Genomic DNA, 24,423 nt, shown 5'->3' with positions numbered 1-24,423 from the left:
TAATCCTAATGTACACAAATTTAATAGCTCCAGGCTAACGATATGACTTGTATTCTTATAAGACAGCTCGTTTTGACATATGACAGTTTTGACGTATGACAATTTTGACATAAGACAGTTTTGACATATGATAGTTTTGACACATGACAGTTTTGACGTATGACAATTTTGACATAAGACAGTTTCGACATATGATAGTTTTGACACATGACAGTTTTGACATATGACAGTTTTGACATATGAAAAATTTGACATGAAACAAATCTCAAAATGTGTTAACTTTGTGTGTAGATGTTAGACTGAGTTATGATGCAATTAACGAAACATTGATTTTTCTTCCAATTTGCTTGCAAAGGTAACTACTAATATTTTAGAATTAAACTCAGACATAATCCTAGTTAGGATTTACCTCTGTGTAGCTCCATATTATAGCCAGTTGCACGCAAAGCTAACGTATCACAATGTTCAAACATTACATTTAGAAACTTTCTTTGTATATACACGTAATAGTAAGAGATAATTGTACTAATAGCAGGCATGACAAACTTTCTAATATCACTATTTATGTTTGACCTGCGTCGGATGAGTTTAAATCTACCTACATAGCATGCTTTTGTGTACATGTGTGTGTGGAAAGCACGTGCCACTGATACTGAAAGCTTGCTTTCTCGTTATTATAAAACATAAATTAATAGAATTTATAGAATAGAATTATTGTATAATAAATGTTTTCTTGTTGAAAAATGAGCTTGTCATCAGGTTATCTAAACCAGAGATGGGTCAGCAACAGAACTGCAGCTATCAAAGACTGATTCCCCTCTTCTACGCCTGCGGCTCTAGATTTGTATCTACTAAGACCTAGCAGTCTAACGCCCCTGAAAGATTGTCAGGTGTAATAACTATGCGAACAGTTACTTGGCAAAATCTAATGTGCTGAATCTAAAGTAGAATGTTGCGAGTTCAAATCTTGCACAATGTAATATTTTTTCACAGCTTTAAACCGTGGCTTCTGACATACTAGCCTGTCTTGACAAACTGTTGTTTTTGCGGAGTTGTCCCCCGTCGAGCGGGCGAGCAACACGAGTTGTTGCTCGCCCGCTCGACGGGGGACAACTCCGCAAAAACAGCAGTTTGTCAAGACAGGCTACCGACATACGGATGGACATGGCTCTTATTATAGTAAAGCTTCCTTTCTATTGTTTTCATTCAAATTTAAAGTTTTTAGCAAATGGGAATGATTGTAGACAAGCGACTGACAGAACGGCTTGTGGCAGCGAATGAAAGCTATGGAAACTAGAACACTCAGAATTGTCTTCCCGACATGGCAACACAAAGTTGCTTTGTCACTACTTCTTAGCTTGTGTTGCTATGCTAGCCACGCATGCTGAACAAAGTTTTGGTTTAAGTGTCACGACTAAAGATGGAAGTTGTCTCCCGCTGATACAGAAGCGAAGAACTCTTGTCCGTAATCTGTATTAATAAATCTCTCATCTACAATCTGTATTGTGTGTCTGTCGGTTTTTAGTTTGTAGAAGTGTTACATGTTTCCATATTTTTACTATAATTTTAAAATCTAGATATCGTTCCACCAGGTCACTAAAAATATTTGGTTTTAAAACTCTGTCTGGTTTCTGAGAACCAGCCTCGATAGCTCCCTGCAGGCTCTCTGATTAAAAAGGAAAGAAATCCGGGGTATCGCTGAGCTTACTGCCAGGATAAAATGTTTTGAATCAAAATTGTTAAAAATCAACTCATGTATATATACTTTTAAATGTTTACAAATGCATATAATATGCTTTTAAATACAAATGATGTTTCGCCATAATTAATTTTCAGCATTGTTTTAGCATATCTTGCAGAGTACACAGTTATTTACTCTGCAACCGCAGTATTAGCTGTTTGAAGGGTTTCTGTTAAATTTAAATTCGATTCTCAAACTCGATTCTCAATGTTATTTGGTTCTCGATTTTACATAAAAATGTGCTTACTAAAAGTCTGTATTATAACTTAAGAGTTGCCTTTCCTTTCAACATTTTTTTACATGATAGCAACTTAATTTTTGATGTGATGGGCAACTAAATAAATGCTCAGTTAAATTAATTTAAACAGTATATATTTATGATGTAAGTTTTAAAATAGTTTTGATTTTAATTTTACTTAGTTTTAACTTTTAATTTTGTTATTATTACCTATTAAGTAGACTAGATCAAACATACACACTTAGATAGTTATGACCTCAAAAATATTGTAGGGAGGATAACTATTAGTCACCTTCCATTTTAAAGAAAACTGAATTGAAACCTCGCTAATTTCAGAAAAATAGAATAGACTTAGTTTCAGAGATTTTTAGTAAAAATTTTGTTGGGGCATTTTAAAGCAAATTGATAAATTCTGTGATGCTGTTTTGCAACATTGTTGCCCACGCTTTTTATATAAAGCTCTGGTCTAAATGTCATTGCAAGTTATATGGGTAAGCAAAGGTTACCAAGTACACATGACAATGAACTGTCCTGATTAGTAGAATGTAAGACAATGATAGTCGATGCAAACAACAAATGAACCAACACAGAAATGAAATAAAAGTATTTAGATGATAAACTCAAAGGAGGTATTAGGAAACCATGAAAAAACCCTTTGTTAGTCACTATGAAAGATAGCCATCATATCGAGACAATTGATGATTAAACTTGAACATAATCTAATTTATAAGTTTTAATACTATTTAAGAAGTAGAATACTTGCATGATCTTACATATTGATTATAGTTTTCCCAGAACCTTCTGAAAAATTAAAAAAAAATTTATATATCTAATAAAATGTATTTTAGCTTGTCGTGTGTTTTATCATTGAGGCTTTACACTAAAGCTTTGATTGAAATCAGATATGTAATAATATTTTTTAACTATAGGCTAGTTTGACCTGAATCACGCAAGGCTGAGGAACTTACAGGAATTGGTGGCCGTAAGGTAGAATTAGCAGTTGAGAGCTAGTTTTGCTCAGCCTGACAGTTGTCACACGTGGAAGTCTTTGTAAGTGTTCTTTTGAATTAATACAAGTTTAACAAAATGCTGTTAAAACCTTTCAATAAAATAAGCATTGTGAACAAGGTATTTTTATTGGTTATTCGAATAACGATCTTACTAAATAATAGCGCCCATGCAAAACTTCTTTGAGGCGTTGTATCCTCATGCTAATTTTATGCAAGTAACTTGGAAGTTATTTGCACTTGTAAAGTTAGCGAGTGCGAAAACGTCACATTCTAAACGGGAGCTCCAGTGGTAGGAAGCAAGGCTGGCCTGTTAAGTCACTTTAGTAAATGAATGAAGAAGCCTTCGATGCGTTTAGAGTTGCAGAGAACAGTGATATTGAGGTTCAGTTACCATAATTTTCTCCATCATGCAGCCTGGAGGTAAGCTAAACGCTGCAAAAACGGTAGTACGTCGTTCTTGTCGATAGCGCGTTTACACTTGCAATCGATAAAATTGTGTCGCCGTTATATGTACATATACTAATCGGTTTTTCTGCAGTTGCAGCCATAGGGATACTGCACAGCATGTCATACTTACTAATTAATATTTGAATAGTTCAAAAGTTGTACCATATTTTGTCTTTTTAAATATACGTTTGTTGGTTAGATATTGTAGCGCTTAAATAGGGAAGTTAATCACCATTCATTCCTTTGGAAAGGGAAGTTCTGCGAAAGGAGTGCTGCATTCACTTCAGAAAACTTGTATCTATATTTATAATGGAACTAACTAATCTGGTGCCTAAAACTTTTGTCTAAAGCGCCAAGGAGTACGAAGGCGGTTGAGCTGTACAGCGTGTCTCTTTCGACACTAGCAGTGCGACCGATTTTTATTACGTTTCGTGCATGTTGTCATGCGATAACCATTTGGATATTTGCATCTTTCACCTTTCTCTGTTTTTATTATTATGGACATTGGATTAATTGGTGTACAGGGGTTTAATAATCCTGAATCTGAGACTCAAGTGAATTGGACAATATCAGGCCAAGTGTGATGTCTGATACAGGCACAACTTTTTAACATACTTTGGTATTCAAACTTTTTGTTTATGTGCTACTGTGAGCAAACTCTGAATAGTTTTCAATTTCATAGCTAAACCTATTTGTAAAACCATGAATGTTCTGGTTTACTGTTATCTCCTATAGGAGTTGCAAAAGCAGACTAAACATGCAAATGTTTAGATTGCTTTTGCAATTATAAACACATTTAAACATCTCAACACAATTCCACAAATCTATTGCAATTATAGCAATCTCAACACTATTCCTTGGCGCAGAGCAAGATGTCAGCTATAGGTGCTCAATAGTTATTATTCATTGGTAATCCTGTCTTGCGCAGCATGTAGGAATACAATTTTATCTCAATATCTTAAAGGTTGACTTGCAACAAAATTTACATTACAGTTATTTGATATCAGAAGATTCACCATGTCTTACTCTGTTGTGTTGTAGGTGCAAAATATGTGGGAATGTGATTACAAGCTCTTAAAAGCTCAAAAACCAACAGTTAATCGCAGCCGCACGAGACCGCCGTTTTGGATTCTCTTTCCAAAACGGCTTAAATATGACGTAGCTGTAGTAGATGGTTTCTGTTTACACTTTCATGCAACCTTATTCGTCGAAATATTTTCACAAATATGCCTCACGCATTCAATAAAACCATGTCTATTGTTCTTACGCGTCTGTTTTATCGTCATTGTAATGCTGTCACTTTTGGCAGTGATATCTGTAAAAAATAACCGTAAAAATTCGTTAAACTTTTTAACCTTAGCTCGAAGGAGTACACATCATTGTCTGATAATCATGACGAGCCTGTTGGTAACCTGTGATAATGGAAAAGTGCTGCAAAAATTATTTTCGAAGTATTGGGTCACATGATCGGATTACGACTTGACGATTAGTTCAAGCCGAAACAAAACTGTAAAGTAACGAGCATCTATATTTGATACGGGGTCTTCGGTAAAACCTGAAGTGTTTGTCATAAACTAGTGCTACGATAAGTTTATATTGAGCTTTTTATTGGCCTTTCAATTCACGTGAGAACATCACGTGACAAGACAATAACCAAACTGTCATGGCTACGTCAGAGAAATAAACGGATTCCAATCTACGGCGGCTTTTCGTTTTTGAGCTTTTAAGAGCTTGTGATCACATTTCCACATATTTGGCACCTACAACACAACACAACATGGTGAATTTTTTGATACCAAATAACTGTAATGTGAATTTTGTTGCAAGTCAACCTTTAATAATTATTCAGACTCACTAGTTTGTACCTAGGAATTGTTATTTGGAGATACCTAATGCACAGTTTTTATGAGAGAAAACAGTATCTGCAAAACTATGTGCTTAAAAATTGCTTTTGACTATATATGTTTTTAAAAATAGTATAGATTTCTGATCTAGAATCCATGCTTAAAATATAAAGGATTCAGAGCAACCTATCGCAGTTTGTTTTCTCATTATAAAAGCAAAATAAGGTTAAACTATTTACCTTTGTTAGGGAGAAGGCTTGAGCTGAGCATAAATGAGATAATTTTTAATGTTTCATTTGTCAAACTATGTTAATTTTAACATAAGCTAAATTATCAGTGCATTTAAGACATCACACCATTATTGTGTTGCTCTGCTACAAAAACTATCCAAATCTTTTTTTTAACTCGAGTCATTATCTTTTTCTCTTAAACTCGAGCACAATATAAGCTCCTTAAAGATAACTTCATTTAATGATGCAAGCAAATATGCTGAGTACTTGTAACCACACAGCCTTTATGTAAGAAGCATCATATATCTTACCTTTTGTGGCAATATCGGTGGGGAATCTGGTCTCAATTTTGGTAAAATATAGATATTTTATCATGCTAGCTTTATTACAAATGGACCATGGCTCAAATCATGCTTTTTATTAAACAACCTAAAATTAAATTCTGCTTTGAGTCACAGTTGGTCGTAAGGTTTTAGTAATGACAGATACAGTCAAACATGGATAACTCGCCCACGGATAGCTTGAACACATGGCTAACTCGAACGGGTTTTTTGGTCCGTTCCCACGTAATGATAAATTGCTTTAGATAACTCGACCTCAACTCTGTTAACTCGAACAGTTGTTTGCCCAGCGGCTACCGAAACGGTTGTTATCGCTTTAGAAAATCACTTTATTTTTAGCCATAGAGGTAAACCTCAACTTTTCGTAATTCCTGGGCGTCGTTATTACCACCATCGGCAAAATATTTTTGTCAACGACTTTTTTAAAGGGTTGATAAAATTTGATTTTTACCAAACATCTGCTTAGCAATGGACCCTTTGGAGGCAAGGAAAAGTGAGGTAACCTTCGCATAAACTTCAAGAGAAATCGGCAAAATTGATCTTGGTTAAAACGCGCAAAAGAAAAAGATGTCTTTTCTTCAGAGCATTTCAACAACAATCAAGTTATGCCAATTTTAATCTAAAAAACGTCCTGGCAATAACATCACCTCAAACAACAAACCAATCTCAAGTGATAGAAAAATCTCTATACTTTTTGATAAAAAAGTTTTAAACTTTGCATTAGAAGCATTTAATTTGAAACAAGCCATTTATGCTTTTGATTTATATTATAGTTTGTATATGTATCTACTAATAAATAAATAAATACATGGACTTGTGACAGTGCTCTGATAACTTGAACGCTCTGATAACTCGAACACTTTTGCTCGGTCCCGTGAAGTTCGAGTTATCCATGTTTGACTGTATATTACTTTCTAGGAATAACTTTGCTACAAAATTATGCGCAATATAGGTTTAGTAATCACGAAACATCTTTGATTTGCATATGCCAACTATATTTCATATAAGTAGTATGGTAAAATCAAAATATATTCAGCATAGTTCAATATATTTTATATATTCAATATATAGTTCATATATTCAAACCCTCGGTTCTTTCGATTCAAACTCTCGAATTCTCTCCAAACTCTTTCTCTCGAATTCAAACTCTCCAAACCTTCGATTCAAACTCTCGGTCGATAACCCTGGACAATCTGTCCAACGATGCCCAGTTTTTAAACATTTATTATATATATCTGAACGGGCTCATAATACAATGATATTTGGTAAAACACTAGTAAAAAGTCGGGCAACCCACAGCAAATTCCATCAAACAGAAAAAAACAGTGCTTTACCATTATTCGGGCTAAAACTATAAAAGTTTGGTACGATTTTAAAAAACTTGTAAAAAACAATTACAATAGCATCATATCTATTGATCACATGTGCATCATTATTTGATGACTCAAAATATACTGGAAAATTATAATTAGTATTATAAAATTCTTTATTTGCATCACAATCACTTATGACCTGCCAACAAACAGTCGTGTCGATTTTTTTGCAATCAAATTTTTTGTTCAAACAAAATTTGTTATTAAAACGAAGGAAGTAGGTAAAGGTATTTGAAAACTGCTACAAATGGAAGTGAAATTTCTGGTCTGATATCTGGTGCAAAAATTATTTTGATTGGCTTATGCTGTTATTTAGAAACGGCTTTTGTAAACAAAACCATGTGAATGCCGGAATTTCGGCTGATAGAGATTCTGACACACCCTACGCAATGCCTGAAGACCGACAGTTGGGGTTCAAACTTCAAAGGGTTAAAGCTGCGAAAACGAATATTGGTCGTTAGAAAATAGTAAAAAACAATAAATAAATTGAATAGAATTATAATTGCATTGTAAATTTTAAAATATACCTAATGGCTGGAAATTTTAGACAAAACGTGCATTTCAACAAGCTCGATACCCGAAAAACCCGTTGGCTAAGAAGTACTCGTGCCTAGCACTAGTATGAGTCACTTTCCGTAATTCAATCTATTCAGTGTACAGTAGCAACCAAACCCATTATTACATGTTTTTGGTGTTAATAACAAATGTAGGTATGGTACAAATTAGTTGTTGTTAACGCTTGCCATCGATTTCTGTTCCTTTATATAATGTTAACAGATAAACACTTAGGTAAATGATGACGACAATTCCATGGTAATGACTCTAAAGGCTGAGTGATGTCTTAAGACTTTGGGCTGCATTCGGTTTAAACGAAGCACTTGAAAGCTATTTGATCTCTACAACTACGAATCTTTGCTTCGGATAGATTAGAAAGAATACTGAATGTGAAGTTCAGGCCGTTTTAATTTTCACAATGGACTTGTAGACCGTAATATGATTACCGTACTTTTCGAACTATAAACCGCACCCTTATATAAGCCGCATCTGCTTTATTTTCAAAAAATGATAATAAAACAATACATAGGCCGCACCTTTGTCTAGGTCACAGAACTCAGGACGGTGCTTTTTAACGTGGCACCAACTTTGCTGTTTAAAACGGAACAGTGCCTAACGGCACTGTTTCGTATTAACTGACACTTTTAACCTAGTGCCTAATGGAACAGTACCGTTAGGCATTGTTTCGTATTTTCTTTCACCGCTAGAGGCGCACTAACCGGAGATTCTAGTTAATGCAGCCCTAGCGGTGAAAGAAAAAGCCACAGAATAGCCGCGCCCTTATATAAGCCGCATGACTCAAATCGTCAGAAAAAAGTAGCGGCTAATAGTCCGAAAAGTACGGTATATCAATCAGAGAGTTGCAATTTTAGTAACAGTGTCTCACTAACAACTTTCTAGCATACGTCATATCACCGTGTTCAGGCATGTACCTATGCAGCTGCATTGTGAGTTTGTAACCTGCATCATGTTGGTCACAATGCTGTGACTTTCTTTAAATAGTTCCTTGCGTAGGTCAGATTGGAAACCGACTGGAAATTGTAATGGAAAGCAAATTTTCCAGAGAAAAATGTGAGATATTAATGTTTCATCTAATTGGAAATACCATGCTTAACATTATTTACAATGAAAATAATGATTCATTTGGAAGTCTCCCATTATACCAACCTTCAACCACCAAACTAATTACCCTATGCATCATTGTCACAGCTCCCATAATTCCTTGCTGCTCAGAGTTCTTACCCAAATATGTAAGTCCATACTTCGACTGACATACATTTCACCACCTCTGGCCAATCATCAACCGCTATCAAATCTAATGACTAACTGACCAATATTTTCCTTTGTTCAAGCATCAATAGCATCAATTTTACGCTAGTTTATGATACAAGCTGTCAATGTAGTTGATCTCTGCATTGATCTCTAGTATCTGACTATCTATTTCTCACACTTCAGATGCTATTGTCTTTAAGAAATCCGAGTTTTAAACTTTATCTATAGATAATTTCTGTTTTTTTAAGTTATCATAATTATACTCTTTTTACCCCAAGAACTTGAATTTTTTTCTCCAAAAACTGACTGATAAGAACGCATTATTTAATTAAATATCATGTTATCACTGTTACAAGCTCATCCTTCCGTCATGCTGTACATGTATTCTAATTGATACATCTAAATTCATCGTCTTCAGAAACAGCAGACAATGTAATAGTTGTGCTACCATTCAACAACATTCTTAGTTGGAGTTACGGTTCTAATCTTCAACAAGTCAGATATGAGAACATTACAATCATTTGGTAATAAAGTTCTGTAAACACCTACAGTTTATTCCGGAACCATTACAACACAGTTCCATTTCTATTCAAACTGCTTGCAACAACAGTAAAGGCACTAGTCAATTATCACAATGTCTGTTTTCAAAAGAAATCTTACATCAGGTGGTGGTTAGCACTACAGACTGCTAAGAGGCAGGTCAGTAGTTTGAGCCCTGCTACGGGATGTCAGAAAGGGCATTATGGGTTAACTTGCTCTACTGCTAAGGGAGACAACCCTGGCAGACAACCTGAGGCAGTCAATGGGAAACTGCCTCAGTACCCGCTCAGTACTCGCCGTATTTCGGAAAGGTTTTGCCTGCGGCTCTTCGCGAAAGTTGAACAGCGCTGAACTCTTGCGTTGACCGCCGGCAACTACCGGTGATACTCGGCATGTAGGTTCACGTTTAACTGCCAATTGCATTGCGGTGCTGTTACCCGTGCTTGCGGGGTATATGGGAACCAGGCTTAAGTTATATGGGACAGTAATATAGTAATTTTTCAGCTGTTCATAAAATATATAATTCAATTCCACTTTCCTAATTCAGTTTTTGTTTGGGCAATCCTGTTTCAATAGTGGCGCAATGTTTTGAATACACATTTTAATTACAATTGTTTTTGAATAGAAGTTATTATGTTCTCTAATAGAACTAGCTGAGTCAAGCCCTCCATGTATAGTGGTTATTTCTCTGCTATTACTATTCAGTTGACATTGATACATCATCATTGGTTTGCACTTAATTTCAATTACAGCTTCACAATTTCCAAAAATCACCGGACGATTTGGTATTACAAATAGACGATTCGCGATAAACTGCGATATTATTACTATGGAAAAAACTTTTTGTGTTCAACATAATTGGAAACATTTATTTCATGAATGCCGGTGTGTGTGGAAGACCATGGATTGAGCTTATTTTAAGACTAGAATGCCAGTGCGCTTTAGTTCCAGTATCGCTAACTCTAAAAATTGTCAGATGTGAGATAAATCACCATTATACAATTATATCAGTTATATGATTGGCGATATCTCTTTCAATGGTGACGATTTTCAAATCGTCTGCCTTAAAAATCACCCCCAAACATTTAGTTGCCATATTTTAAACTTTCAAATTTTTGTTAGTAGTTGTTTGTATATTTTAATTTGAAAAGAAACCTTTTTGTATTTGTAATGATTATTACATGAATGTCTGTCTGTGTGGAAGACCATGTGATGTGCTTATTATAAGACTAGAAGGTCCGTACGTTTTAGTTCCAGTATCGCTCACTCTGAATATCGTCAGGTGTGAATGAATCACCATTACACGTTTATATTGTTTATACGATTGCTGCTATCTCATCGAATGGTGGCACTTTTCAAATCATCTACTTTAGAAATCACCACCGAACACTTGAATCGCCATAGCATGAAGCCCTAGTTTCAATTTAGGCCAAATATGGCAGTAGTAATGAATTAATACTCTAAAGTTGATTATGACAGCTCGTAGATTAGCGTAAATTCCCTAATCGTTCAGCGTGAGCAAGCCGTGAGTCGTAAATAAATAATCCTTGTAATAAGGCCATCTGGTTTACGGACAGCATTGTATAATAGTAGTCATATGTTATGTTACATAAACATCATAGTCCAAAATAGATATCTACTCAGCTTTGGAAATCCCTGATCATGCATCGGTCAGTTGTAATTTGACTCGAGGCACCACCGCTTAGTCAACAAACGATAGTCCATAAGATATCATTGTCGTTATTATCCCATACGTAGGAGGCGTCCTATTGATGCAAACACTCATCGTGTGATTCATCATCTAATCTAATTTCCCTAGACTTTCTAAAACACCCATTGTCATAGTGCAGTGGTTATGACTCCCTTAGACTTGTTCATGATTGGTCTACACCCAAACCCTCATGACTATAAGCAAAGCATATCGACTCACTCAATCATTCTTCATCATATGTGCTTTGAGCTCTGTCGAATTTTTGAAAGACCTTTCTCACTAATATTTAGTACTGACTAGTGTCGCTATGAAAAGATCTGCACGAGATACCTCACCACCAACGAGACTCTGGAGACAGGCTGGTTCTGTTAAGGGTATTAAAGGTTTACTGGCGCTGCCGTTTATGTTTGTAGATCCGCTCGTGGTCATGCAACAGTGGAAACGAGACAGTGAGTATTTAATATTGGACTTTCCTAAAATACTGACTATATGGGTCTCTGTTTTTACTAGAGGCGAGTGTGCATAGCAGTTGTTTGTACTTTATATACATGGATGTCTATCTGGATTACGTTTATACTGTTATTATCGAACTTTGATCGTTAACATGTGCTTTTCCCTTTTATCTCCTTTGTAAATTACTGTATTATTACTCTCATAAATATATGTGTAGTTGAATGAGATCAGTTAACTAAACATGTTCTTCTGCTATGCTGTTGCGATTTTCTGATGTTATATTGACGAGAATTAATCATTGAAGGGAATTAATCATTGAAACTGTGGTGCTTTGACTGTTTGATTAAATTCTAGTGTTCCTAAATTACTGCTCACTGCAGACAGTTAAGATCAGCGTGCTAATGAGCTAAATGTGTTTCTAGATATTTGCTATTTGTAATACTCTAATCATATATCCAATCTGCCTGACCATCCATTACATTACTACTTCTGCAAAAAAAACCTACATTTTATACCAGATACCAACACGTTGCTAATCCACATTATAGCACAGAGTTATTCAAAGAGATCTTTTTTTTAATCCATATAATTTACTTGTCTAGTTTTTGTTTTTTCTCATAATCCAAATGGTTTAAAACGACATATTGACCAGTGATAATAAAGTTTATATTGATCTATCTATCAGATATTCTCATTGAACAAGCCTCTCCTAGTTCACCTGTTCACTGTTCACTTGTAGTTGCACTGTTTACTTTTCATATTCCTGCTTCCTCTTATACTAACTATTATTAGACCCCAAGAAGGCTTGTATAATAATTTACACTATTGAAACCGAACAAGCTTTAATGTGGAGAGCATTGAAAACAGATTTTGTATTAGAGGTGCCGGAGTTAATTTTCACTTCATGCCATTCATCTGGTTTCTTTGCAGTCTATTATATCCAGCTGCAAGCACCCAAACCGCGCAAGGTTGAATGCCACATTGATGTAAGTTGTCTATGCTCTGTTTTATCGTATGAAAGAATACCATATCAATGACTTCTTTATTATAATCTACCTGAGTTTAGACGGAAGTCTTGCTCATTTTCAGTTAGATTAACTATGATCTTATATGGCAGATTAACTATGATCTTATACTGCAGACCTTCACTCCTAAGTGGTTCACCTTTTGCTGCTTCAGTACTTCGCTGGGTAAAAAGTATTTTCTAAAAAATTAAAGAAAATAAATAAAAATTAGAATATATAGAATACATGAATCTCTCTCATACTCTGACGCAGTAGGATCCCTCTGCGAGCATTATTGTGATGGCAGCCATCGTGGCTTGCTATTTTTCTGTTTCTCCTTGTGAAGTCACTAAAGTGTATTTAAAAGTGCATTGTGGTTGTGACGCCCTTCATGCTTCATAAATGCCCACGACTCTTAAAATCGTCTCGTGAACCTAAGAAAGAGAAAAATGCTTACAATTAATGAAAAAGGAACTTTAAAAATTAGTTTCTATTCTGCGTATTTTCACTCATCGCGAGATGCGTCAGCGCTTGGTCAACTGCGTAAACTGATCGATTACTGTAGTATCATTTCTATCACAGCGAAATTCTACTCATTATGCTGTCTGCATTGTCAGATTGACAGCATAGTGCCTAGAGCCCGTTTCATGCTGCCTCTAGAACGATTTGTCTGTTTATATAGTCCTATCTGGCATCGCCTTTTGTTTACGTCTATGGAATTCAAGCTATTAGTCGCTAGTCATTATACGACTCTCTGACGTTAAGGAGTGGGAACTAAGTTTTTAGCTGAATTGACTTTATTTGAAAAGAAAACATGCTCAGCGTGATAGTCTGATTAAATATGCATAAGTAGCCGACTTGGAGTATGGCTATTCTTAAGTGGTTTGCAACATAATGCTTCATTATCGTAGTGGGTGACTAGGCGTTAAGGAAGTTTCTGAGGTAGATCTCCTGTAAGCAGCTATCAGGAGTGGCGATGCCATTCTGGAACATTCTATAAATTGAGCTGGTGATCCAAGTATCACTTGATGTATGTTGAGCGTGATAGACAATGCTGTTATCGGTGACATAAGCTGAATTTCTATGTGTCTCTGGGTGAACTTGATATGGCATATGTTTTGCCATTGTGCAGATGGTACAGATTTGGAATTGCTCGTTGAGTTACCACACGATAAGTGTTTCTATGAACATTCGCATGTTGCGGATTACTGCTGGTGCTTTGTTAAAAAAGGTAGAGTTCCATGCTAGAGGTCATAGCGCTGCATTTCTCGTGGAACTGCTCAAATCAAAATAGAAATGTCTAAAGTGTGGAAAATGTTTAAAATGGAATAGCTTGCGCCAGTTTCTTGCACATCATTCGGAAGTGCTGTTTCCATCTTTCGCAAGCATGAAACATTCGTTAAAATTTGTGGGTAATAAAACTCGCCTGACTTGCTGGGTTTTGCCGTTTCCATCTTGCTGATGAACTAGTGGATTAGCTGAGTCATGCGAACATAGCGGTCAACCGTCTCTCGCTTGAGTCAGGCAACAAATCATCTCTTGTATTCTCGGGTATCACGACATCTGAGCTCCTTGAGGATTTTAGTAGTTAATTAAAAACTTCAACGTCTTGTTTGTTAGACAACTTGTCTAAATGTTTGTATATAAACTCATCATGTATTTTGGTTGTCTATAATAGTTAAAATAGTGAATTGGTGATTGAATAATGCTTAATATACGTCTTGTCTTAGTTAAGGCTGGTTCACACTATGTCGCTGTTTGTCAGCGCTTCCTTTTCGGCGTTCCTTTTTCTGCGTGAATTGATGGCATCGACGAAGCATCGCGCACACGTCGGGAAAGTTTGCAGTTGTCAAACTTTCCCGATACTTCGTCGAGCGTCGGCGAGCGTCGGCGACCGCCTTTCAAATGTGAACCATTTCGGCGATGGTAAGTCGCGGTCGCTGATGGAGTGATTTATTCATATCCGTTTATGATAGTCACTGCGGTACTAGTTTTTTATTCTAGCGCTCGAAAACAAAGAGGTTTTTTGTGAAAAATTGAAAGGATAAATGAAAGCACTACGTCACGGAGTATTTCCTGATACAAACGCGGACGGGTATGTGATAGTGTGAACATGGTTATCACCGACGATCACCGAAGTATTGTGGCATCAACGCCGATATACTACGATATAGTGTGAACCAGCCTTTAGACACTCGCAGGAAGCTGTCATGATTAGAGCTTTGCTCCGGTCACTTGTAAATAAAAATTGGTATAATTGGGAAGTCAGAAAAGGCTCCGAAAGATGTGTGTTGTTGAAAGATGCCCTACTCATGCTTGTTTCAAGTTTAACAATTTGAACAACTTACCTAGTTTTTACTAATACATGTAATTTGAATTTTGTTATTTTGTAATTTCAATAAAAGTTATTGCATCAAAACATCAACAAGAAATGTTATAAGATGCGCTAAAATATATTGAACAGTGTGTGTATTTAGTTGTAATGTAGCGGATAAAACTGGATGAATCTGGTCGTCTTCTAACCTTTCCAAAGTAGTCCAAATGTTCAGGTAGCCATCTTACTGCCAGAAGTTTATAAAGATGAGTGATTTTGTACGGTAAAATCTACAAAATTTGTATTACAGCACAGTTGAAGTTTTAAAATTATGAGTTACGTGGGAAGATGTGTGACTCAAAGTTAGGGTGTAACAGGTTTAATTATAGATTCCTTCTCACGCCTCCATCAGTGTTAAAATTACAACCACAAATAATCGCTTTTTAGTGATCTAATATCTTTTTTGAGAATAAATGGTTTTTTCATCAAAATTATTTTTCATGATGGATGTGTTAAGCTGTCATAACACATTCATCACAATTTATTTTATCTACGCCTGTAAATTGTGGCTTTGGTTGAATTTCATAACTCAAATCTTATCCATTTGTACAGATTGTTTGTAGTAAGGGTGAGCACTGTCTTCCGTTGTGTAGTCTTTCTCAAACCAACAAAATCCGATTTTGTTTTGACATATGTCAAATTTGATTTGCTAGCTGTGTGGCCTGGCGAGTGACATGTGTGTATATGTCACTGAGTCATACAGAACACCATGTTGGCATGTGAAAATCAGGCCTATGTGTGTACATAAGATAGACAGTTTAAATATATATATTTATTACTTGAAAGATTCTCTGATGGACGGCTATTGTCCTTGACCAAAGTTCAATTCAGATTGTGTTTGGTGAATTTGAAGTTGTGTTATTTTTCAGTTGGTCAATAATGCTTCATAAAATCGACCATATTTAATTCAACCCATAAAGTCTCATTGTGTGCGTTGATCACCTCAATGTAATAACTGTACCAGCCGTTTGGAGGTGTCATGGATAAGTTGTATACCTATTCCTTTATATTCCTTCAGTTGTATTATTCATCGAAATACCATTACTGGAAATATTTTCTCGCACATTTTCTGCCATTTCTATAACGAATTTTCTGCCCCATATTGGCCTACTTTCCAGGGCGGGCATTCTTAACAGGATCAATCCTTCAAATGTTATTGCTAAAATTGTATCTATTCGAATTCCATCGATTAATGCTGGTTTGATGCCTGAACACGGCAATATTTTCGCTGATCTTCTAGTAGATATACCTTTTGTCAATCAAATTTTTGTCATATAAGGTGGTTTATAGTGGCTAATCCATGTACTGTTTGTTTCTGAATTCTAGGCTAGTGTTATGGAAAGCGGCACTTGATAATACATAATAATTCATATCACGAATGTCAGCCCAGTACACAATATCTCGCACAATTGATGTCGAATCTGTCCGCTCATTTAATCCTTTCTTAGTCATTCTCATGTGAAAAGCTCGTATCTTGTGACTATTATAATATTAAGACTATGGGTGCTTGTAGTCACAGTTGCTAGTAGCATCTCATTCTTTCTCTTAGCTACTATTTTAAATTCCTTACGTTTACAAGTATCCAAGTATCATGTTTGTTATGCAAATTAGCTGTGCGATCAAATGGATGGACTAGTACTTGTCACGCTTCCTTTCATCAGCTCCTACTGATGAATGTAATCGCCAATTGTAAAATGTGCAAATTGATCTCAGCGATTTTTTTTCATTTGATATGCTGCGTTTCGTGACCGCCCTATGAAGTTGAAGGAATTCATCTGTAAGCCAGTTGTTTAAAGTTTTTATACAATCAAAGTATTTGCACAACGTTTAGTATGTTTTGTCCGCTCTGCGGAAGAAAGCGTCTCGGTCAACGATTCTTTTCTCTTTTCTAAATGTCAGGCCATGTTCAGGGTAATGTTATAAATCAGTATTGCTCAATAAATAACTTTCTCTTATTGGATAAAAAATTTCATCAACTCTTAATGAAAATATGATGTAAACCGCAGGAAGTTCTCTATAGTCACCAGACCTCTCTATCTGCCTTCTGTTGCTTCATGCAGCCCGAGTTATGCCTGTGGAGGATCTGCACACTGGGAGGTCTCCGATAAACCTGAGTGTGGGTGGTCTTGCGAGTCTAGGCGTTAAGCTCATCATATGAGTCATTATGTTTCCATGACATGAATAACCCACAAGTTGGTCTCCTAGGCAAGTCATCTGCCAGATGAAAACGGTGAAAACCTGCAAGTCAAGCAAATTTTGTTACATGCGAATCTGCATCGAATGTTGCACGCTTGCAAAAGATGAAGATGGCACTTGTTAATGATGCGTAAGAAAATGCCGCATTTTAAACATTTTTTATACTTCAGTCGTACCTATTTCGATGTGAGCAGACAGGCGTGCATCGCTATAGTTTCTGGTGTAAAATTCCTTATGTTTTAAGAAAGCGCCTGCATTGATCGTCAACATGCGAATGTCCTTTAAAACGCTTATCACATGGTAGCTCAATGTGTGCACAACTCCGAATCAATGAAAACAGTGATTAGAGAATTTGTTTAGCCAGAATGACATGTAGGCCTACTTACTATCCATGACCTTAAACAGATTTTCAACATGGCCACTCTTGAGGTGTCAAAGAATTGCCAAACCCTTAGTCTGGTTCCAACTATATCGCAGTATCTCGGCATAATTCGGTGATTGTCGATGATAACAATGTTCACACTATCACAAACCTATCCTCATTTGCATCAGCAAATACTCCGTGACAGAGCGTTATCATTTTTGTCAACTTTTCTCGAAGAAAACTCTTGGTTTTCGTATGCTGGAATTGAATAGTAGTTCCGCAACAACTATCATAAACGGAAATAAATAGGTCACGATATCCTCGACTGCGAATTACTATCGCCGAAGTGGTCCACATTGTACAGGCGGTCGTCGATGCTTTGCAAAATATCAGGAAAGTTTGACGGCTGCAAACTTTCCCAACGTATCCGCCACGTTGCTTCGTCCATGCCATCAGTTTGCGGTTCACATAATCGACGATGAATGCCGAAAGGACAACTCTGGTGGGAACCAGGTTTTAGAAAATGCCTCAACAGCCAAATAGTGTTACTTGTATTGGTGATGTAACCAGTCTTTCATCTAACTCGCACCTACGTCACGTCTTTGCTATAAGATCGCTTTAGCCAGTGCACAATTTCCTTTAACAAAAACTTAAGTTTTCCTATTCGATGCCAGAGCATGGCTATGGTGGTGTTTCATATCCTTGGTATTTCTGTTCGACAATTGCTGGTTGGCATGCCCTGCCATATATGCTGGTTGCCATCCGATTTCTGATTCAAAAATGATTTGAATTCCTCAGGGCAGCAATAAAAGCCACCAGACTTTGTCTGCAGAATCAAGCCAACCAGCATAGCTTATCTGTTGATTTCTTGCAAATATGAAGAATGGCGATCCTTGCCACCTTGAAACGAGCTACAGCCTTTGCATTGCTGGTTTGAAGCATACAAAGTGCAGCATAAAAACTGCTTGTTTTAAGGCCATAGGGAGTGTAGTATAGCGATGCTGCCAGGGAGTGTGATATAGCGATGCTGCGAGGGAGTGTGGTATAGTGATGCTGCCAGGGAGTGTAGTATAGCGATGCTGGCAGGGAGTGTGGTATAGCGATGCTGCCAGGGAGTGTGGTATAGTGATGCTGCCAGGGAGTGTAGTATAGCGATGCTGCCAGGGAGTGTAGTATAGCGATGCTGCCAGGGAGTGTGGTATAGCGATGCTGCCAGGGAGTGTGGTATAGCGATGCTGCCAGGGAGTGTAGTATAGCGATGCTGCCAGGGAGTGTGGTATAGCGATGCTGCCAGGGAGTGTAGTATAGCGATGCTGCCATTGCCATCGAGTGTAGTATAGCGATGCTGCCATCTGTAATCTGACCCGATATCAGCGGCGGTTCTAGTCTCTACTTTTTTCTATCACGCTGCTCTAATTTTATCAAAATGTCTAACAAGCTAATACCGTGCTCAGTTAGCCTGTTGCCAGAGGCAGTAATTAACCCTCCTCATAGCCAGTATCAACAAGCCTTCCAATAGGGCCACTGATTAGTATACATTTGGTCTACTCTGAATGGTTTGGTGGCCGAGAGGTCTGTTGGTTGACCACCTCTGGGCTCAGCGAGGGCAGCTAGTTAGCTGCTAGGAAGGGATCACAGCCTATCAAATAGTCCTACTTGCATGTTTCGTGTTTTTAAAGCTTAACTTACACAACATTTTAGTAGACTTTATTGGAATGTATCATTATTTTTTATCATTTGCGATTGTTTTTGATGTTGGAGTTGGTCTGACTGCCAGGATGCTTCAAGATTTAAATCGACAAAGCCTGATTGTGGTTGAAACGCTCAGATCAAGCAAATGTTCGATGATGATGTTTGTAGCTGCAAAGAGACTGACAGAATAGAGACGCGTAATGCTGCAACTTGAACGTAATAGCTGATATCAACTTCTGTAACGATAACAACAACAACTAGTGACATCATCTCTCCCTTTTCCGAGTGTTTTAACTGTGATCAAGTTTGGTCGATTTTAATCTTGAAACATCCTGGCAGTCAGATGACCGAGTCAGATGACCGAACTTTCTAATAAAATTTACAAAAGTTTCGGGTAAGTCCATCTTTAATATTTACCCTAGATGAGCTAAATGATTCGTTTATTTTACAGATTCCTTCAAGGCCGGACTTCTATGGAAATGAGTGAGTATTAATGTTTTATATAATTTATAGCTCCATTTCACATCCTGTTTATTTGTCATGAAACGATTGCACAAGATGTTTCCGGAAGCCATGCTCCAACATTTGGCTAACAATAGTAATTTATCACTAAAATTGGTATTTCTTACTGTTTGCCTATGGACAAGTACTATACAGTAGGCGCTCCTACAGCATAAATATTCTGTTCCAGGAACATTTACGTTATAAGGTTTTTATGTGATACGAACTGTAAAATACATGTAAAATGCCTGATCTATTACAAGATCTTCCCAAACTCACCTCTTTGGAACTGCGAAAAGGAAAAAACTAGACTTAACTTTTTATTTTAATGGCTGTATTGTAACGTTGGTATTACTGGGTTGTATTGCCAACTTTTCTTCTTTTTCTGATGAGTTTCACTCAGTTTATGGTCGCAGCTTATACGGCGTTTTCTTTCAAGGAAAAAAGCGATGTTGTTCGGGCGAATAATGATATTCTCGTTATCCAAATCGATTTAAAAGAACTTGCACCTACTCGACGCTTTACCTTATAGGCAATTTTTTACATAGTACGAAGCAAAAACTTTACATAAATTATTTAAGTTGTGGGGAATTTACGTTATAGGAGTGTCCACTATGTGGATCGTGGTATGGTACATGGGACAAAGTGTGCAAATTATACATCCTTAGTTTGTCGTTGCACTCCAGTGCAGTCGACTATGTTTCTACTAGTTTTCCTCTATCATGGACTGAGTGGCAGCTGGTTGTTGTTTACAGTAGGAAGATAACAAAGGACCTTCCTGGCCGCTTTATCCTTGACAGCCGTATCAATTAAAAGACAAATATTTCTGAAAGTTTGGCCGCGCCGTATCACATTCACCTTATCTACCCACAATGCGCATTGCTGGCATGACATGACGCTAATCAATATTTTACCGAGGAACGTAGATGTTTTTGTTTTTCTGCTTCAGCCTGTCTTCTCTTACTGTACATCCTTCATTTTTGTTCTTAGGGGAAACCACTGTTTAAGGCTTTGTTGTGTAACCTCGTCAGCCAGCTAAATTTAGATACCTGTCAGTTTTTGAAGTTTTCGAGCCCAGGCTTTTTATCAACATCTTATCATTCTCAATAGGGGGTCAACCCAAAGTCATGGTGAATTAGACGCATGAAAGGTTGGTCAAGTTCGCTATTATATCTTGCACTACCATTTTGATATTTCATGGTTCAGTTATAACGCCCTGATGATATCATACACCACTGTTAGTAAAGTTAAATCTCTCCAAGGGAAAGATGCTAGCCCGGAGTTTAATTCTGAGGAACTATGTTGCCATTATGAAACTAAGTGGTGTGTGTATAGCCCTACCTCTACCATCAACTTTTCCATGAGAGTTTGATGAGCTATGTAATTCCGTTTAAACTGTCTCTAAAGCAACCATTACACACTCACACACTAGTATATGCATTTCTTAATGTTTATATTTTAATATAAATAATATATAAATATAAGCACGAGTTTTCAAGCTTTTAGTAGCAGTAATTCATATATTATTCACCTTGGGGAAACATACCTTAGAGTTACAAAGCTACTTCTTGGTAGCTTTGGGTAGCTTAGAAAGGTTGACTTGCAACAAAATTCACATTACAGTTATTTGGTGTCAAAAGATTTACCATGTCTTACTCTGCTGTGTTGTAGTCAACCTTTAAGAAACATGATAGAAATTTAGTATAAAGCAAAACAACAATTAATATGTTCATTTAAAAACAGTTATATACTCAGAGCACTATTCCAGCCACATGAGATAAAACAGTTACATACTCTCAGAGCACTATTCCAGCCACATGAGATAAAACAGTTACATACTCTCAGAGCACTATTCCAGCCACATGAGATAAAATAACAAGAATGATAGTAATTAATCATACCAGCTTCAAAATTGATTTAGTCAAATTAGATTGAAGTTCTCTGAGGACCTATTTGGTAACTTTATAAAAAGGGTTTCAGAATGTTGTGAATTGTTTTTCTTATTAAAATGTGGAGTTTGGGCTAAAAGATCACCCGTTTGCCATTCTGTTTATAACTTTGTACTTGTAACTTTAGTATTACTACAAACGAAATTTTCTTATCAACGATATTGTCTTTATATACTGGAAATTACTATAGCAATTGATGCACCTATCCTGTCTCAAGACTCCTGCAATGACAATGGCTGCAATGCTGTTCCAGTTTTGTTTAAGCAACTTCTGAATTCTCTAAATTGATGTTTAAAAGGCTTGACTGTGGCTGCTACAGAAAAGAGGAATGTTTTTGATGAAGCAGTTTTCGAGTATATCTTCAATGATTGGCTAAAAGCAGGTGTGGTTCACCCTATAGCAGAAAGACAGTTAATTACTGCGTATTGGTACAAATCCTTTGTGACAACCATTACTTTTTTAAATATTGTAAAAGATTTTCTAATTTAATTACCAAATTCTGTTCATAAAATCTAACTGGATTTTATTTCTCAACTATTGTTTGTACTAGGATATGAGTGACTGGATATGCTTGCTTAATCATTCCTATTATGGCCTTGTAATAATTTTGTAGAACAGTATTCAACCAGGCATTCTCAGCTGGCTTTGTATCAAAATATGGCTCAAAATGTTATGAGAATAAGGTGCGGCATAGTTTGTGTCGAGGGAATGGTGGTAGCCCTGGCTTGCCCACAAGATGCCATTTTGAAAGGCATTGTGCTGTTGTTTTTAGCAGGCTTACTATCGACCAATCCCTCTATCGTGTGTAAAACAAATTAACTTTTGTTTTATATGTGCCATTCAACTTATTTATGCAGCCATACAAATAGCTCTTTTAAAAATAAACCCCATTTTTTATATAGGCTTGCCGTTTTTTCAATAATTATGACTGACCAATATTATTCAATTCTCCTTTTTTGAAGCAGCTTTCTTGCACGTATAATAAAATTTATATGGTTTATCTGAAGCTACTGTTAACTTTTCTAACATAATACAAATTAGTTTGAACTTTTAAACGTCGAGCAAATATCGAATAAACGATACCATTGAATAAATAGCTTGTATTTAATTTGCATGTTGCTAGATCTCTTGTTTACAAGTGTGACAAAATGGGAGGGGCAATAGGTCAAACAGCCTTTATGACATTTGCAGGTTTCATGGAGAAATAACGAGGCGAGAGGCGGATGAATTGTTGATACAAGATGGCTGTTATCTGGTCCGGGAGAGTCAGAAGAACCCAGGCTGTTATACGCTCGCTATCAGGTAGTTGTCTTCTCTTGTCCATACTTTCCATTTGCAAATTCAATCAATGTCACCTGAAAAATTGTTTCCAATATAATAGTTGGAAACATATTAAGTAAAAACACTACATAGTTTAACAATTTGTTATGTTGGCGTCGATGGGGTATGTATCAGGGCTTCTCCAATATGATGGTGGTATGTTGAGTTCTTGTTATCGCAGTGCTATATCCTGTTGGACAAAAAGCTTGCATTTGATTCAATTTGTTGTGAGGATTATACAGATACCATACGCTAATTTAGTTTAGTTTTTTTATATATTTTCATTTAGTATTTGGATTAATATTTACCTTTATGGTGAGAACATATTATTGTAGAGTATATAAAATTGAATAATAATTAGAATACATCTAGCCAGACACATTTATATATCATAGAACAGTGCATAGTATTAGTACAACAATACAATAGGTAGTTGTCTTCTCTTGTCCATACTTATACAAACCCATCACTGCTCTCTTTTTTGTAGTACAGTAATTCATTTTAGGGTATGTTTTTTGTGTTATTTCACATATTTTATTTAAGGGTATTTAGTAACAATTGAGCTGAATATTAATAGCAGAGTTCAATTTAAATAAATCATCCAGTTTACCATCCAATAACCATCAAAATCTCTTTGGCTGAACAGCAAGACAATTCATCATTGCTATCATATGTATTAGGAAGGCGTCAATACATGGTTTATAGTTGCAAATATAACATAGTGTTTAATGGCACTTTGGTTGTCGCTATGTTAACTTTGGAATAGAATTATTCAAGTAGCCATTCTTGGAAGTTTTTCAATTGTATCTGCAACCCTAGTAAATGATAGATGGTAATACGGTGTTAAATGGTAACAGAGATTTAATAGCTAATCATCAAATATTAGCGGTTTCAACCATCTAGGATAGTGTTTTAGCACATAGCTTCTTGTTCATGCTGACACTTATCTACAGGTTTGACAATGCTACAAAGAACTACAAACTCTACTACGATATGAACCTAAGCCAGCATTATGTCGGCGACAAATACTTTGACAACCTTGATGACCTCGTCGCTGACGGGCTGATCTGCTTTCATGTGCACTTGAAGGCACCGGGATACATAGCCTCGATGAACACTGGAGATGACTCGCATTATGAGGAGTCACCATATATGAGGTTGGTGCCCCACTCGTCCCGTACTTGTCACTCATTGCCTGCTGCCAGCTAATAATGTTATCACTTGTAACGAGTCATCGTAGGTCTAAGTTATGTATCTGAGATTTTTGA

The 24,423-nt window shown here is 36.5% G+C and overlaps 1 protein-coding gene across 3 annotated transcripts in view; it reads left to right on the top strand.

The window, feature by feature from the left end:
- Positions 1-3,311: 3,311 nt before the first annotated feature.
- Positions 3,312-24,423, top strand: part of LOC137392870 (N-chimaerin-like) — a 30,159-nt gene continuing 9,047 nt past the window's right edge. For 2 of the 3 annotated variants that reach the window (XM_068079213.1, XM_068079212.1), the window contains exons 1-5: positions 11,553-11,751; positions 12,686-12,741; positions 19,837-19,868; positions 23,027-23,137; positions 24,109-24,312. In XM_068079213.1, coding sequence (XP_067935314.1) covers positions 11,610-11,751; positions 12,686-12,741; positions 19,837-19,868; positions 23,027-23,137; positions 24,109-24,312 — 545 coding nt within the window. In that variant the 5' untranslated portion in view covers positions 11,553-11,609. Of the gene's footprint in view, positions 3,410-11,552; positions 11,752-12,685; positions 12,742-19,836; positions 19,869-23,026; positions 23,138-24,108; positions 24,313-24,423 lie in introns of those variants that run through there. The other variant, XM_068079214.1, reaches the window with a different exon arrangement.

This window comes from Watersipora subatra, chromosome 4 (genome assembly GCF_963576615.1).
Source record: "Watersipora subatra chromosome 4, tzWatSuba1.1, whole genome shotgun sequence".
Lineage (NCBI taxonomy): Eukaryota > Metazoa > Bryozoa > Gymnolaemata > Cheilostomatida > Watersiporidae > Watersipora > Watersipora subatra.
This window is presented reverse-complemented; position numbering and strand designations above follow the sequence as displayed.